The 17,518-nt window shown below is 39.5% G+C and overlaps 1 protein-coding gene across 1 annotated transcript in view; it reads left to right on the forward strand.

Moving 5' to 3' along the window:
* The window catches only part of ADARB2 (adenosine deaminase RNA specific B2 (inactive)), a 547,855-nt gene that overhangs the window by 443,928 nt on the left and 86,409 nt on the right, over window positions 1-17,518 (forward strand). The window contains exon 5 of the mRNA XM_058183187.1: window positions 11,675-11,789. Coding sequence (XP_058039170.1) covers window positions 11,675-11,789 — 115 coding nt within the window. The remainder of the gene's footprint in view (window positions 1-11,674; window positions 11,790-17,518) is intronic.

Consider the following 17,518-nt stretch of genomic DNA (forward strand, 5'->3'; position numbering starts at 1 on the left):
GTTTCCCTTTACTTGTTTTTTTATCACAATCTCCCAGTACTTCCCCTATAGTGTAAGTTTAACAGTATAATTAAACAAGTGTCATTTTTGAAGAGTATCATGGCTTATGCTTCATTTAGCACAACAATGTGGTATTAACCGAATTGGCAGTGCTCACTCTTGCAAGCACATCATGAGAGAAAGGAAATTAAGTGTCCAAGGATTGGACCTATCCCAGCTTCTACATAGGGTTTAATTTTTCTTCTTGTGCCAATTTCCACTCTAGGCATCAAGGTTATCATCAGACTCAATGGAGTCTACGGTATAAGGATTTCCCTTGGAGAAGGGCCATTGCTTTGTACTAGAGCACAAGAAAATGCTTGGTTCAGAATAAATGAAAAACACCTTTTATTTGAAACACTGGAGTATTGTAATTGATGCAAATGATAGTAAATTAAATGGATTAATAATCTAATAAATAAAGAGACCCTGTTTGGTCTAGCAGTTAAGAAGCTAGCCTAGAAACCAGGAGATTGTGAGTTCTAGTCCTGCCAGCTGGGTGACTTTGGACCTGTCACTTACCATCAGCCCAACCCATTTCACAGGGATGTTGTTATTGTGGGAAAAATAGGAGGAAAAAGATGTGTTGGATATTTTCTCCATCTTGAGTTATTCGTAAAAATAACAAAGGCAGGATACAAACAAATAAATAGTTGCGTGAACAATAAGTGAATGGACTTTTCCAACTGCTGCCTATCAAGAAATATTCAGAGAGACAAATTCAATCTGAATATTTATTTATTTATTTATTTATTTTGTCACAACAGTATATATAAGCATAAGCATGAAATAACTATACTATATATAAGCATATATATAAGCATAAGTATGTAATAACTATATTAATTGGATATAATGAAAGGAAACAATAGGATAGGAACGGTAGGCACGCTTGTGCTCTTATGCATGCCCCTTACAGACCTCTTAGGGATGGGGTGAGGTCAAGTTTTTGGTTAAAGCTTTGGGGATTTTGGAAGAGACCACAGAGTCAGGTAGTGTGTTCCAAGTATTTACAACTCTGTTACTGAAGTCATATTTTCTGCAATCAAAATTGGAGCGGTTAACAATAAGTTTAAATCTATTGTGTGCTCGTGTATTGTTGCAATTGAAGCTGAAGTAGTCTTCAACAGGAAGGACATTGTAATAGATGACTCTATGAATTAAACTCAGGTCACGTTGAAGGTGGCGGAGTTCTAAGTTTTCTAAACCCAGGATTTCAAGTCTGGTGGCATAAGGTATTTTGTTGTATTCAAAGGAGTGAACTCTTCTTGTAAAATATTTCTGGACACATTCAATTGTATTGATGTCTGAAATGTAGTATGCATTCCAGACAGGCGAGCTGTATTCAAGAATTGGTCTAGCAAATGTTTTATGTGCTCTGGTTAGTAGTGTAGTGTTTCTGGAGAAGAAGCCACGCAAGATTAGGTTTACAACTCTTAAAGCCTTTTTTGTTATGTAGTTGCAGTGGGCTTTGGCACTTAGATCATTTGATATGAAAACTCCAATGTCTTTGACAGGGTGGGGGTCATCTGTAAGGTAATGTCCGTCGAGTTTGTATTTAGTGTTTAGATTCTTTTTTCCAATGTGTAAGACAGAGTATTTGCTGGTTGAGATTTGGAGTTGCCAAGTTTTTGACCATTCTGACACAAAGTCAAAGTCATTTTTGCAACACAGATTTTCAGCTGTCAACATTAAAATAATCAACAAATAGATCTTTCTTCATAAATCAAAACAAAAGGATAAAACATTTCATAAGACGATTAGGTCCAATTCAAACCCAATTGAAACATAGGTACCCTACTTTGGGGGTATGAGAAAAGGTCAGTAAATCATTACTTGTCAGATTCACTATTGTTGTATTTCTACTTCAAGGAAACCAACAGCATATGCCCATATTCTGCAGCCAATCATCAGAGCCCATTCAGATCAAGATTGCTAAACAATGACTGTAGAGTTTCTCTGGGAGATCCATCAAAACTGAAGAATTAAGAATTAATCCCAAAACCTAAATAAAGCATCCTCAAATGCTAGCCCTGGCCATTTATAACAGAGGCCCCCAACCCCCAGGTCACTAATGGACCATGGCCTGTTCAAAATTGGACCACAGAAGTGCAAATGGAGCTGTTCTGTCCCCCCCCCCACCTCAGTCCAGGAGACACGTGAACTGACTCAATTAGCCAGCAATTTAGTCCACGGCAGCTATCAGCTCTGGCAGCAGACCAGCAAACGTCTGCCAAGGTTTTCTTTATCTTCCCTGATGACGGCGTCACAGAAGCTCGTTACCGAGCAACCAGGAAGTCAGGAACAAACAGTAATCCAGGCCAAATGCTCAGTCCAATAGTTCAGCTCAAGTTTTCTCCAGTCAGTTTGTTTTGTCCGTCATGAAGTAGTACAGCAGCCCCTCCTGCTTTTATACCCTGTGGGGTGTGGCTCCGTGACTCAGCACTCTCTAGGCCTACCCCACCCCGTATTTTGTTGTTCCTGCCTCTCTTGTCTATGAAACCTGGGATCTAACTAGGACTGATTGTCCACAGCTGGGTCTGGAAGCGTTGCCTGGGTGGGGAGATATAGGAGACAGAGGCCTCGTCACCTCCTCCACCTGGCCTGCCTCTGGCTCCTGGAGCTGAGCCAGAGAGGCCGGCCCTGCAGAGCCCCAATGGCCCTTCCCCCTCACTCTCTGAGTCACTTTCTGGCAGGGAGCCAGGCCCGGTGGGGGCTAGAGCCACAACATGAGCTGTGCATATACCGCTCATCTTCAGGAATCATCTCCTACCACCACCACCCTTTCCGCTTCTCTGCAAAGCCAGAAAGGTTGGATCAGCTGATCTTTAAGATACAGCCGGATTGTTAAAACTGGGCCCTAAAGACTGAAATCAAACTTTTGGGATAAGGACATATCTGGTTTTTGAACCATATCTTTTCTGGTTCAAAAACCTTGGCTCTATGCTTTCAGAATCTGAGAATATCAAAGAAGATTTTGCTAAAGCACCAAAATGTTGATGGCCTTTTTCTATTGGTGGTACAGAAAAAGGATTCAACTGGAGATAGACTTTATGAATAGAGCTCTCGGGGAAAAATAAAAGCAGGGAGGTAAGTTGTGTTGTTTCTCTAAAACAATCAGTTTGTTTTCTTCTTACATTGCGTTCTGCTTTTTCTTTTTCTTTTTTAAGGAGCAGCCATTATTATTTCTTCTGATTCTCAGGCAAGGAATTTACAGATCTTTACATAATTCCCAGTCAGTGTTTTCTTTGATCATCTTTCTCTAGTTATTAAGCCATGATTTGATCTCTTTGTGTTCATTTGCTTTGGAATTGGCTGCCAAATTGAGTAAAGAAAAGTGGGTTTACTGGAATATCTCATTGTGTTTGTTAAAATGTGTTTGTTCTTTCTAATGTTTTAACAATTCTTCCGCAAGCTATATTTCCCTCTGAATTAACGAATTCTTTGTAAATGTGATGCTTATATGTAGGACACTATAGAAAGACTGTAGGATTAGAAAAAAAATTAAGGTTATAGTTTAATCTTTTTTTTAAAAAAAAAGAATACACTTTTTAATTGGTTTGTAGGGTTGAATCATTCTTACCTTTTTCTATGCAGGAATCACAATTTCCCTTAATGGATGAATTTTCTTTGGGTCAGGCTGTCCATCCTATTTGATGTCAAGAAAGAATTTCCCTGTAAATCTGGATTTTTCTCTCCTTATCCTTCAAGGCACTTCACAAGGTTATCATAATATAATTAAAATGAAATAATTAAACACACATTACATCCCTTGACATTGAACAGTTGAAATTTTTAAAGATCAGCAACAATTAATAAAAAGTAGAAGTAATTAATGAAAATCAGATTGTTTCTGTGGATCATGTCCATGAATGAGGTCTACATCAGCCTAATATAAGGCTGAAAATGTCTGTCCATCTATTAATATTGATGGGTCTCCACAATGCCACCATTGATCCCTTCATCCATCTATGCGTGTGGCTTAACTATTTCAGTTAGCATATAGCTGTGATGGCAAACCTATGGCACAGGTGATACACATAGCCATATCAGTAGATACACTGGCTCAGCTCCAGCGGGCATGCGCATGCCAGCCAGATGATTTTTGGGCCTTCTGGGCCCACCAGAAGTAGGGAAACTGACTGTTTCCTGCCTCCGGAGGGCCTGCGGTGGGTGGGGAAGGTCATTTTTTTTCTCACCTTGCTCCAGATCCTCTCTATGCATCTAGGGAGGGCAAAAATAGCCTTCCCCAGGCCCTCTGGAGGCCCAAAATGGCCCATTTTCCAATTTCCAGCTGGACAGGAAGTGATTTTTTTGCTGTCCCCAGGAGGGGGAGGGAGGCTGGGGACAGCAAAAAATGCCACTTCCGGTCCAACCAGAACTTGGGGAATGGGCCATTTTCGGTCTACAGAGGACCTCCGAGCGGGTGGGGAAGGCTGTTTTTGCCCTCCCCAGATGCATAGAGAGGGCCTGGAGCCAGGTGAGAAAGAAAAATGGGCCTACCGGTCATTATGTGCCAGGAGCGGGGGGGAGGGTGGTTGCAGGCACATGCGCAGGGTGGGGCACATAGAATTATGGGTGTGGCCATGCACATGCACAAACCTTACCCCCACCCCACCCCACACCCTGGCACACGATGGCAAAAAGGTTAGCCATCATTGGCATATAGCAGTGTTGCAGATGATTCTTAAACTCTCCATAGAAATCTTCAAAGTCCAAAGCCTGTAATTTAAATTCACCAGAAACTGAACAGCTGCCAAAATAAATGGTAACAAAATGCTTGACCGCTTGTCAATATATTTATTTTGCATTTAGTGGCAATCCAGTTTCATAGAGCAATAAAATCTGAATGAAATCAATGAATTTTTCATGGAAGTGAAATCTGCTTTCTCTAGACAGGACTGGAAATTAAAAATTAAGTTTGTAACATCAACTTCTGGAGTCAGGCTGTACAATAAGTCTACCACTGAGTGGCGGAAACAGTTACTACAAGCTTATCTCTCGGGAAATAGCAGATTGACTACTGTATTACAAGAGAGTGGATGAGAAGGTCATAGTTATTGACCATTACAAAACTTCCCACATGGATTAACCATCAGTACATGATTCTTGTTAGGCTTTGTAGGTAGCCTGCAAAAGCAATCTCTCTGTGGATATTGAAGTTCCTCAGAATATGCCCTCTTCCCGTGTCCAGCAACAAAACTGAAATAATCTCTTTTGCAACAATAATCTCAGTTGCAACAATTATTGGCATGGATGGATCAATGCAGTTACCTTGTTTTAATCCAACACAGTGTCCACTTGTAATTCAGACTGAGAAGTGATAGATTCAGTACAGACTGAACAGTTTCATCTCTCCAGTTTATTTTGATGGGATACTAAAAATCAGAGAGGACAAAATTAAGAGATCTCTTCCATCTTCTTCAGCCTCTGAAGTAAAACTTGGTCATTATTAAACCATGGCTGATTCATGCCTTGCTGTAAACATATCCAGCATTACATAACATAGGATCACCAAGTATTGCTTGACCTGACCGATCAAAATAATGGGCTTAAGCAGATCTGAAGGTGTTGGAGCCTGATTTTTCCCAATTATTGTGTCCCAGTTGTATCCTCATGTCCCTTTGCCAGTACCCATAGGGATGATGATTTATTTCCATTTTTCCATAGGTGTCTTTCATAGATTTTTGAAGTCCATAAAACAAATAGGTTCAAGCATTGCAAATGAGGCATATTTAAGAGCCACAATGGGCTGCTATAGTCATAGAGAAGATAAGCTCGCAAGAGTGTTCTGTTGTCTATGCACTGGAATGAGAGATCATATCTTGGTGCCCTGAATGGGTGATGATTACATTTACTTTAAAAAGACATGGGGAGAAGAAGGAGGAGGAGAATTGGGGAGATGTCAACAGGAAAAAAGAATGCATGACTTACATCTGTGCAGGCACGGCTTGTTCCTCATACTGTGACAGCAAGACAGCTTTTCTGTATTTATTTACAGTAAAGCTTAATAATTAATGAACACTTATTATTATAGCTGCTCTAAAACCATATGGCATGCGGGATGTGAACAAATCTTTTGAGACAAAGCACTCAGTGGAAGCATGTTCTGATTTAGCTACTTTTTCTTAGAGCAGAAGGCGAGGTGCTTTCCCAGCATGGAGTGTTTACTTGCAGGTCTTCATTTAAATAGGTTTCTGTTCTGTTCTGTTCTGCTTGGGCTCTTGTTTCAACAAATTGCTGGCAGGTATCGGCCAGATCTTACATCTACTGAACTTAGGAGAAGCAGTGAAGATAATGGGAAGGATAAAAAGTTGGAGATGGCAGCTACATGGCTCAAAGCCATGGCATGTGTGCCCAGTTTTGTCACTCTACACAGTCCAGAAATAACTACGGTATTTAAGTGTATGGTTTAGGAAGACATAGATCTGTTCCAATAGGTTAGACCCATCCTGGATATCTGGTAAGCAGTCAGATCATAAACGTATCAAAACAGAAACACAAAATTATCTCAGTCACTAGCTCTTGGATTTAGTAGGCCTATTCAGAAGCTAGAAATACACTAAAGAGTGTGTAGTATGTTGAATTGAGTAGTTAATTACTCCTGGGAGATTGTCATGACCCCATTGGAGCCCGGGTCCAAAGAGGAAGAGGATATGGAGCCGGGGCCGATGGAGGAGAAGGCACCGTCCCTATGGCCAGGGGTGAGATTCTACCGGTTTGGACTGGTTCAGGCAAACAGGTTCACTCCGACGATGAGGCCAGCCCACCCACTTGCCCCTGCACTTTACTTACCTTTATTTTTTAAGCTGATTGGCACGACAGAGTGGATTGCCATGCCTCAGCTGTGTTACTCCCAAATGGTAACACAGAAGGTTAGTATTTGTAAAACTGTGCACGCATGCACATCACGCATTAGGCACACGCAAAGCGTGTGATCACCAAACTGGTTGTTCAACCAGCAGCATCCCACCACTACCTATGGCCCATGGGGAACAAGGCAATCCTGGGTCCCTTGGGCCTTCAAAGAATAGGCAGGGAGGAAGGGTGCAGGCTGGGGGGAGGAGATGGAAAGGGTGCAGGCTAACCAAGGAAGGAGGGAGGAGATGGAAAGGGCAAGCAGTGGACCAGAGGAGGGAGAGAGCTCCAGAGACAAGCAAATGCATCTCCCACCCGATCTCAGAATGCAGAGAATGGAGTGGAGGCAGAGTTGGCACAGGGCAACCCAACTACTCGGGAGGAGGGTGCCCCACCTGGATCATCTGGAGAGTAGCATTTAAGGAGAGGGTTTTGTCAGGAATCAATGTTGTATTTTACAGCACTCCATGGCTCCAAGAAGAACTTTGCTCCAGAATCCTTGCTGGTGTGGACTGAGGTTTGATCCTTTGCTTTGACATTGATCATGGAACTTTGCCAAGTTTGAGATCCAGTCTTGCCCCTAGAACGATGCTGCTCCTGTGGACTTTCACTGCTCGGAAGTTGCATGTTGGGGCGTGTGTGTTTCAGCCTTGCTCTTGGACTGTAAGGGTAACCTGGGAGCAGAGATCTTGGAGAACGAACCAGGAATTGCTGGATTGTGGAGGATGGTGGTTGAATAAAAGTTGTCAAACTTCCATCCAGCACGTGTTGCTTGCGCACCAATGCTGGGTCATAAGAGAGAAGGAGGAATTGTGTTGGTGTCAAGACTTTGCCTAAAAAATGGGCAAATGTTTTTACTTAAAAATTATATGCTACTCAGAGGTGAGATTCACAGAATTTACCTACTGGTTCACCCAGCATTGATAATGTGAGCACGCTCTGCCTTCAGCATAGGTGCTTTGCTCACGCGCGTGCCTTCCCAGCCTCAAAACATGTGCCCAGCCTCAAAAACCTGCCTGTTGTGCCTTGTCCTCCCTCCTCTCCTCAGCCGGGCCCCTCCCATTTCCTGCTATCCAATTCAGAGTCTGATAATGAAGAGGAACGGCCTGGCATGCCTCCAGCCCCCAGCCCTGGCACCATGCCCGGACAGAATGTCAGGAATGAACAAACAAACCTCACTCCTACAGCGTGTGAGCACGAAGCCAGCCACATGCTAGAATTGCCAGCAGCAGATCAGGAGGAGGGGAATTCACAGTGAACGGATCCCCGCTTCCGGAGAATTGAGAGGCGAGGTCAGCAAAAGGAAGGGAAGGACAGGCCTGGATAAGTGCTGAGTCATGGAGCCACACCCCATGGCCTATATAAAGGATCTGCTTTTTGGCATTCCTTGAGTCAAGCAAAGTCTCATCTGGTTTGCTGAAGTCACACCTTGGATTCCTGCCTGCCCTGAGAAATCTGAAAGGAATTTGGCAAAGCTGCAGAGGCTTCGTGGCCACACTTGATACAGACTTCCCAGACCTGGCCGTCGGAGGGGGAATGGGACACGACACTGCCTAAATGGAACAGTATACAGCTGGAGTGCCACGATTTCCACTACTGGTTCATTCAAACCAGTCTGAACCGGCTAAATACCACTTTTGATGCTACTATAAAATTATTAGCTTATGTATTGTCAAAAAAAATCTATATATTATTTTTAAACTTACTGTGAGCTTCAAACATCTGCTTCCCAGTTATCATTTTACAATGCAAGAATCTCAGGAATTAGATGAGGTCCAAGGATTCTCCTTTAGCTGTATTAAAGATGCTGTTGGTTTCATTCACTATTTTACAGGTAGTCCTTGACTTACAACAGTTCACTTAGTGACTGTTCAAAGTTACAATGGCACTGAAACTGACAACTGGCAACTGACTCATATTTACAACAGTTCCAATGTCCCAGGGTCATGTGACCTCCTTCTGCAAACTTCTGATCAGCAAAATCAATGGGGAAGCCAGATTCACTTAACAATCGTATCACTAACGTAACATCTAGACTGATTCATTTAACAACTTTGGCAAGAAAGGTCATAAAATGGGACAAAATTCACTCAACAAATGTCTCACTTAGCAACAGAAATATTGGGTTCAATTGTGGTTGTAAGTCGAGGACTATCTGTACTTAGCCTTAATTAAGGTCCAGCCTTTCTTGCTGTATTTTGCTTGGTCTATGAAATAAACGACAGGTCTTTACAGGATAGAATTTGCACTTTCTGATGAAAAAGAGGCAATAACCATGGCTAGATAAATAGTATTTGTTTGTTTGTTTTTTTGTTCAATTTCTAGGTCTGCCCATATCTGTCAATGACTCTTTAGTTAGCTGTATTTTTTTGTTTTTTTATTTTTTTTTGTTTTTTTATTTTGTCACAACAGTATATACAAATATTGTCATAAAAACAAGAACACATCATATAAACATATATATAGGATAGAATATGTATAAAATATAAAATATAGGCTAAAATATGTATATATATAAGCAAAAGTATTAATTTGATATAATGAAAGGGAACAATAGGACAGGAACGGTAGGCGCTTTTGTGCTCTTATGCATGCCCCTTATAGTCCTCTTAGGAATGGGGTGAGGTCAATAGTAGACAGTTTTTGGTTAAAGCTTTGGGGATTCTGGGAATAGACCACAGAGTCAGGTAGTGAGTTCCAGGCGTTAACAACTCTGTTACAGAAGTCATATTTTCTGCAATCAAGTTTAAGTTTGAATCTATTGTTTGCTCTTGTATTATTGCGATTGAAGCTGAAATAGTCTTTAACAGGAAGGACATTGCAATAGATGATTTTGTGTGTTAAACACAGGTCTTGTCGGAGTCGGCGGAGTTCTAAGTTTTCTAATCCTAGGATTTCGAGTCTGGTGGTGAAAGGTATTTTGTTTTTTTTCAGAGGAGCGGAGAACTCTTCTTGTAAAATATTTCCGGATGCATTCAATTGTATTAATGTCTGAGATGTGGTATGGGTTCCAGGCAGGTGAGCTGTATTCAAGAATAGGTCTAGCAAATGTTTTATAAGCTCTGGTTAGAAGTGTAGAGTTTTTGGAAAAGAAGCTGCATAAAATTAAATTTACAACTCTTAGAGCTTTTTTTGTTATGTAGCTGCAATGGGCTTTGGCACTTAGGTCATTTGATATGAAAACTCCAAGTTCTTTGACAGGGTGGGGGTCATCTGTAAGGTAATGACCATCAACCTTGTACTTAGTGTTAGGGTTCTTTTTCCCAATATGTAAGACTGAGCATTTGCTGGTTGAGATTTGTAGTTGCCAAGTTTTAGACCAATCAGATACAAAGTCAAGGTCTTTTTGAAGGGTAGAAGTATTGTTGGTGGTGTTAAATAGTTTGACATCGTCAGCAAAGAGAACACAATAACTTGAGATAAGGTCACAGAGATCATTTATATATAGTATGAAGAGAGTTGGTCCAAGAACGCTGCCTTGGGGAACACCACTTTTGATAGGAACAGGGTTTGATAGAGCGTTGCCAATTTTGACCACTTGTTGTCTGTTTGACAGGAAGGCATTTATCCAATTGTGAAGAGGTCCTGAAATACCATAGGATTTTAGTTTTAGGAGAAGTTTATCATGTACTACTGAGTCAAAAGCTTTGCAGAAGTCTACGTAAATTGCATCTATTGCTTTACCTTAATCAAGGTTGGTAGTCTATATGTTTTTGCAGTGGAGAATTTGTAACTTACATGATAATTTTTTTCTGAAACCAAATTGTTTATTAGAGAGAAGGTTGTTTGTTTCTAGGTGGAGGGTAATGGATTGGTTGATGATAGATTTCATTACTTTGCAGGTGACGCAGCATAGAGAGATTGGTCTGTAATTTTCAACTAGGCTGGGATCTCCTTTTTTGAAGATAGGGATGACTGTGGCTAGTGACCAAAGTTTGGGAAGGGAACTAGTCATGAAAGCTTTATCAAAGATTATGTTTAGGGGTTCTGCTATATTTATTGAAAGTTTTTTTAAGAAATATGCACATAGACCATCAGGCCCAATAGATAAAAATGGTTTCAGGTTGCGAAGAGCTTTTTCAACATTATCTTCCGTGAAATCAATATGTGTTAAGTCGTTGTACTCATTGTTAGTACGATTTGGGAAAGTCAGATATGAGCCATCACTGTTAACAAAGACTGAACCAAAGAATTCTGACTGAGGAAATAGCTTATATGCAGTGAGTAACATACAATGTGTATAACATTGGACTCAAGATTGACTCAGCCTTCCATCTTTCTGAGGTCAGTAAAATGAGGACCCAGATTGTTGGGGGCCATATGCTGACTCTGTAAACCACTTAGAGAGCGCTGTAAAGCACTAGTCTAAGTGCTATTGCTATCTAAAGGAGTGAAAACAAACTCAAACCAGCATTGAGTTATAACAAATCATGGTCAAAATGCAAGTGAAATGAAAGAAACTGAATCAGCTGACAATGATTTGATAGGCAATCACAGTCTGAAAAGCGTCAGTAGGAGCAAAGAAAGACTGGTAATCGTGCAATACAGCTTAGAAGCCATGTTCCAAAGGCTGTGTCTTCTATTTCAGGACAATCCTCAGTTGGAAGGTATTTTCTATTTGCAGGCCAAGTGAATGCAAAGAGATGAACTGCAGAGTTTGTGATTCTTTGTAGTTAGTGGCACAAGCTCTTATGAGTAAAAGAGAAAACTTGAAGATGCAATCCAGTACTTTGGTCATGCCAAGTTAATAGAACAGCTTCTGGTTATGTCTTTCCAGGAATTTGCTGATTCCGTGTACCAAATTATTACAGAGAAATTTCAGGAGGTGACTGATAACTTTGCTGCCCTCCATGCATGTCACAGATCCCTTGCAGGAATTGTAATGACTAGAGGTAAGCATCCAATTTTCTTGCTTTTTGCTTAGCCTATAGTTTTATTTATTCTAAGAAAAGCTTTTCCATTGATTCCCCTAGTTACTTGAATATAGATAATATCTGTATGTGCCCCAGTCTACCTGCACTTAGTAGTTAAAAGTGTGTACGATAGTAACACTATTCTGAAATGTAGCTACAACATTAAGTTCACCTGCCTGGATCTCCAATTAGGTAGGAAGCATTTACGTTGAACTCTCCCAAGCTGCTTTGAACTTTGCATAATGCAGCAGGAAAGTGAGATAATGTGCTTTAAATAAGCATATAAATAAAGCATATAAGCACTTCATCCTTTTTACAACGTTATGGTGAAGATAATGTCCCATTTCAGAGGAATGATGGGATGCAAATGTCTTCCTTTTCCAGTCATTAAAGCAGCCATATCTTGTGCAGCACTAGTGCGCATCTGCTTCAAAAGCTGTTCCAGTTTGCCCATTCAAGTGCATATAACTCCACCTGTGGAACTGCTAGTAAAGCAGAGGAGCTGTACGTACACACATGAAAACTGTGGGGATAATTTTCAAAACAGCTATACAGATCCTGCAAAAGCTCTATATAAAAGCTGTTCTAATGATTGAAAGAAGTTTCCTGCATGCTAATAATACATTTGATTCTTTTTTTAAAAAATAATAATAATCCAAAACAGTTTTTCTCGGTGCATAAATTAATGCAAAGAATCAAGATTATTTGTAAAGTTGCAACATGGAAGTGTTTAACTGACAGTTTATAAAACAGGAAGTTTCTCCCTGACACCTGCCCTAAATCAATTTCAACCTATTACCGTATTTTTCAGACTATGAGACGCATCGGACTATAAGACGCACCTAAATTTACAGGAGGAAAACAAGAAAAAAATAGTTTTTGGCGTCCACGCATCAGATTTTTGCCCTCCCATGCCCTCAGAAGCACTCTGCAGTGCTCCGCACGGCCATTTTTGCAAATAACGTACCCATTTTTGGCCTGCAGGGTGCTTCTGGGAGCCTGGGAGGGCAAAAATGCAACATGCAGAGGGCTTGGGAGCCCAAAAATGCTGTATTCAGTCTATAAGACACACCTAAACTTTCATCCACTTTTAGGGGGGGGGGGGGAAAGGTGCGTCTTATGCTCTGAAAAATATAGTAATTCCAGTCCTACACTCTGGGACAATAGAGAAAAATCTACACCATCTTCTTTCCAAATCCTTTAATTCTTAGGTTTCTATGTGTACAGATAGTTCTCGACTTACAGTTCATTTAGTGACCTAAATGAACTATTTTTCAGACTATGGATCTGAAAAAAATGACTTATGATTGTTTATCACACTTACAACCATTGCAGCAACCTCATGGTCATGTGATCAAAATTCAGATATTTGGTAATTGACTCATATTTATGACGGTTGCAGTGTCCCGGGGTCATGTAATCACCTTTTGCAACCTTCTGATGATCAAAGTTAATGAAGAAGCCATTTAACAATCTTGTTACCAATTTAACAACCGCAATGATTCATTTAACAATTGTGGCAAGAAAGAAAATGAGGCAAAATCACTTAACAAATGTTTTGCTTAGCAACAGAAATTTTGAACCTCAGTTGTGGTCATAAGTCAAGAACTACTGTATTCACATTCACACATCCATAGACACTGTTTTATCTAACTCTTAGCCAAACTGCCATTCCTATAATTATTTCATTTACACATTCTGCTAGAGAAATATTGTCTCATACCAATTATGTTTGAGTACAGAAAGTTGCTAGTAAGAATAATTGATCTTTCCCTTATATGTATTTTATTGAACACTACATCAGTATGGATATTAACTTAACATCTATTCTAGCTGTAAACAGAAATATATCCTTTAACATATTTAGCTAATATGTTATATTACATATAATATAACATATAACATATAATATGTTATATGATATATTATTTATATTAGCATATAAATATGCTAATATATTTAGCATATTTAACAAAGACTATCATTGGGATTGTGCTTCAGCATAGCACTTTGGGGTATCTGCAGAGCATTTAAAAGAGTAGACATCCATTGGGTTAGAAGCTCCACCTGTTTTTATGTGTAGCAAATATTAAAAATTGTCGCATTTTGATTACATCATTGTGATTGCCATCTTGATTTTTTTTTCAACCATATCCTGCAGATATCCCTGATAGAACTATGAGTCTAATTTCCTATCTTTTATTAGGGCTTTTCAACAATTTAAGAATGGCATTTTTCATTATGCCCCAGAATTGCATAGATGAAATGTAGAAGCATGATCTGATTCCAGCTGTTTTTTTTTTTCTCCCTTTCCTACATAAAGTTTGATTTTAGCTCCAAATACAGTCTAAAGGCTTGAATTAGTGTATTAAATGTAGACTGTAACCTCATATGCATATGTTTAGAGTTTGACAGACAATTTTTCAGAGAAAGCAGGAGGTATCCAATGCATATTCAGAGGAGCTTGCTAAATTATCTGGAACAAACTGGCATTATGCTGTATATTTAGGTTATATGATATGTTAACTGCTAGTGGCTCCAACTAGATCACTAGACAGAAGTGAACCATAATAAACCAAAGACCTACTCCTCAATATGGTATTCCTTGGGTACTTGAGAATTCAGCTCAAGAATGCAGTGAAAATTAGCTGAGTTATCTTGAGCCACATCTTGGCTTAGGAAAAGCCAGTTCTAAATAACCATTCCAGGACAGGAAATCACAGAATAGTGAGAACCTCTAGACAAATACTCGCTGAAGAAGGCGCTTCTAGGGAAAATGGCAGGTCAACATTCTGCTGCTATTAATATATAAGCACAGAAAAAAGGCAGAAAAAATCCCCACTAGAAGGGAAGTCCCCTATCTGGCTTTTTGATCACATTTCACCTATAAAATCACCCAGTTATAGGAAAAGCGGTACTGTTAGCGACTGGAAGGTTAAGAGTATAGGAGAGAGCACCTTATGTTGGGCTCTCTTATAACTGCTGGCTAATGAATATTTTGGTTCATCCTGGTAAATTTACAGCCAAAATAGCTTAATATGTCTTAATATGTCTCATATTCAGAATGAATATGTCATTCATTCATTCTTTCATTCTTTCATTCATTTATTCATTCATTCATTCATTCATTCACTGGCTTATTCCTGCAGGAACTGAAGAGACACTCAGTGGTTCATGCAACAAAGCTGTAGTGAAAGTCCATTTGGGTGCATCTCATACCTGAAAATTCTCTTGAACTTGTTAGAATAAACAGTTATTCTTCTGCATTGAACCTTGACTGACTGAATTCTCTAATCTCATGATTCTTTGTGCCAGAATCTAATTCTGAGATTTTGAGTAGGCCTTTGACTCATTTGACTTTGGCTCTTGATTGACTTGCTGGTTATACATTGATGTGTCTCCTTAATTGCAAGTATCCTTTTTTGTGATTCTAGGTGGTTTACAATAAAAATGAGGAAATTATATAAAACCCATAACTAAAGTTAAAAGGTTTGTGGTTGATTCTTCCATTTGCTGAGCTTGATCTGGAGTAGGATAGCTACAATAATATTTGTTCTCTTGGGAACCATTCTATTACCATTATATCCTTACATCTCAAGGTAGATCCATAAGTAGATCCCCAATAGAATAGAATAGAATTTTTTATTGGCCAAGTGTGATTGGACACACAAGGAATTTGTCTTGGTGCATATGCTCTCAGTGTACATAAAAGAAAAGATGTGACAGCCTGCACCAGAAGTGCATTGAATGTGCATCTCTGCACAAAGGAAAGAGGGTCTGATTCTCCATCCATGGATCATTCACCATTCCAGAAATTCTCATGTGTATTGTAGTGGGAAAGAGGCATGTAGGACTTGATAAAGTGTGAGAGATAGAAAAGAAATGAAAGGGGAAAAAGGAGCACTAGGACCTTTCGCCGTGAACTTAAAACTTATTTATTTCGTATGGCTGGCCTAGCCTGATTTTTATCTCTAAATTTTAATTGAATTTATGGGTTTTTAAAGTTTTATAATTTTATGCGGGAGTATGTTATTTTAACATTTGGGCAAATTTAAATTAGTTTTTTAAGGGATGTTTTTAACTATTGTGTGTATCTGTATTTTACCTGCCTGTTCACCGCCCTGAGTCCTTCGGGAGAAGGGCGGTATACAAATTAAAATATTCATTCATTCATTCATTCATATTCATTCATTCACTATGCAATGCTTTGGTTTTACCCACAAAGGTTAAATCAAGCTCTAACCTTTGCTAGTTATGGGCCCAATTTATACATATTTCTTGTAGTCTAGAATTCAATTATTAGGGGGGAAAAATAAATTTTAAAAACTAAAATACTGGAATTTGTAAAACCTCCTTTCCTCTTAACTGGCAATTACTGGACAGAATAAAGAACTGCAGTCATTCATTATATGGCCCATCTTATTATTTTCAAATAATAAGAGTAAGAACACTATTTAAGGGTGATGCATCTGGACAGTTAACAACGGATAGAAATGTTTTCCATCTTCTTTTCTTTTCAAATGCATAATCTAAGAAATTTAGTCATCTTCCGAGGAGAAAAGAAGGATGCCTACAGAAGAGTGATATATCCCAATTTCTTTTCTCTGCGTCAGAGTTCATTTTTCTCTTGCAGGCTCTCACTTCCTCTCTTTTTATGAACCTGACAATCACTTTGATCTTAAAAGCAAGCAGGGATGCCTTTTCTATTATCTTATATGAAATAAAGATGAAGTGGACGAAAGGGGCTCTAAACAGCAATTTCATGCTGTGATAAAAGTTAGAAAATTAGGGTCCATATTGCTTGAAATGGATCTTAATCATCACTAAGTGGGGTAGCTGGAGAAAAGTAAAAGTTGACAATCTGTCTCCATGGATCCTTCTAGTGGTTTTAAGATTTTGAATGCATGACACCTAAAAGGAATAAGGAATATTAATGGGCAATCTACTTCTGGCCCTTAGTGGGAAGCTGGTAAAATATGTTTGCAGAAAGATGCAATAGTCTGTTGGTTTAAGGATCCAACCAGGATGCCTTTCAAATAAAATCAGTTACACAGGTAGACTTCTTTCACTAGATGGTGTGAAATGAGCCAGGGTGGCCATCTTTCAAAGGTTTAATTTGTATTCTTATACTGAGCAGATAGTGTGAGGCTAATGCAGGGGTGACAGGTTCTGGAGAACCTGTAGTGGAAATTTTGAATAGTTTGGAGAACCGGTAAATACTACCTCTGGCCCCAGTGTGGGGTGGGAATGGAGATTTTGCAGTATCCTTTCCTTGCCATGCCCACCAAGCCACACCACACCCACCAAGCCACACCCACAGAACCAGTAGTAAAAAAAATTGAATTCTACCACTGGGCTAATGGCAAAAATGAACCGTTCCAAATTGATAATTCTTTGAATCATCGTGAGATCAGCAAAATTAAACATCTTTGTGCAAAGCTCTTGAATGTTGAACAAAGTCTGGGAGTTCTTTCCACATGTTACAGCCAAAAATCTTTGCAGGTAATCCTCAACCTACAACAATTCATTTAGTGACTGTTCAAAGTTACAACAGCACTGAAAAAAAATGAATTACAACTATTTTTCACACTTATGACCATGGTCATAAGCATGAGCATCCCCATGGTCATGTGATCAAGACTCAGATGCTTGACCACTGACTCATATTTATGAAGTTTTCAGGATCCCGGGGTCAAGTGATCACCATT

Source organism: Ahaetulla prasina, chromosome 4, assembly GCF_028640845.1.
Source record: "Ahaetulla prasina isolate Xishuangbanna chromosome 4, ASM2864084v1, whole genome shotgun sequence".
NCBI classification, from domain to species: domain Eukaryota; kingdom Metazoa; phylum Chordata; class Lepidosauria; order Squamata; family Colubridae; genus Ahaetulla; species Ahaetulla prasina.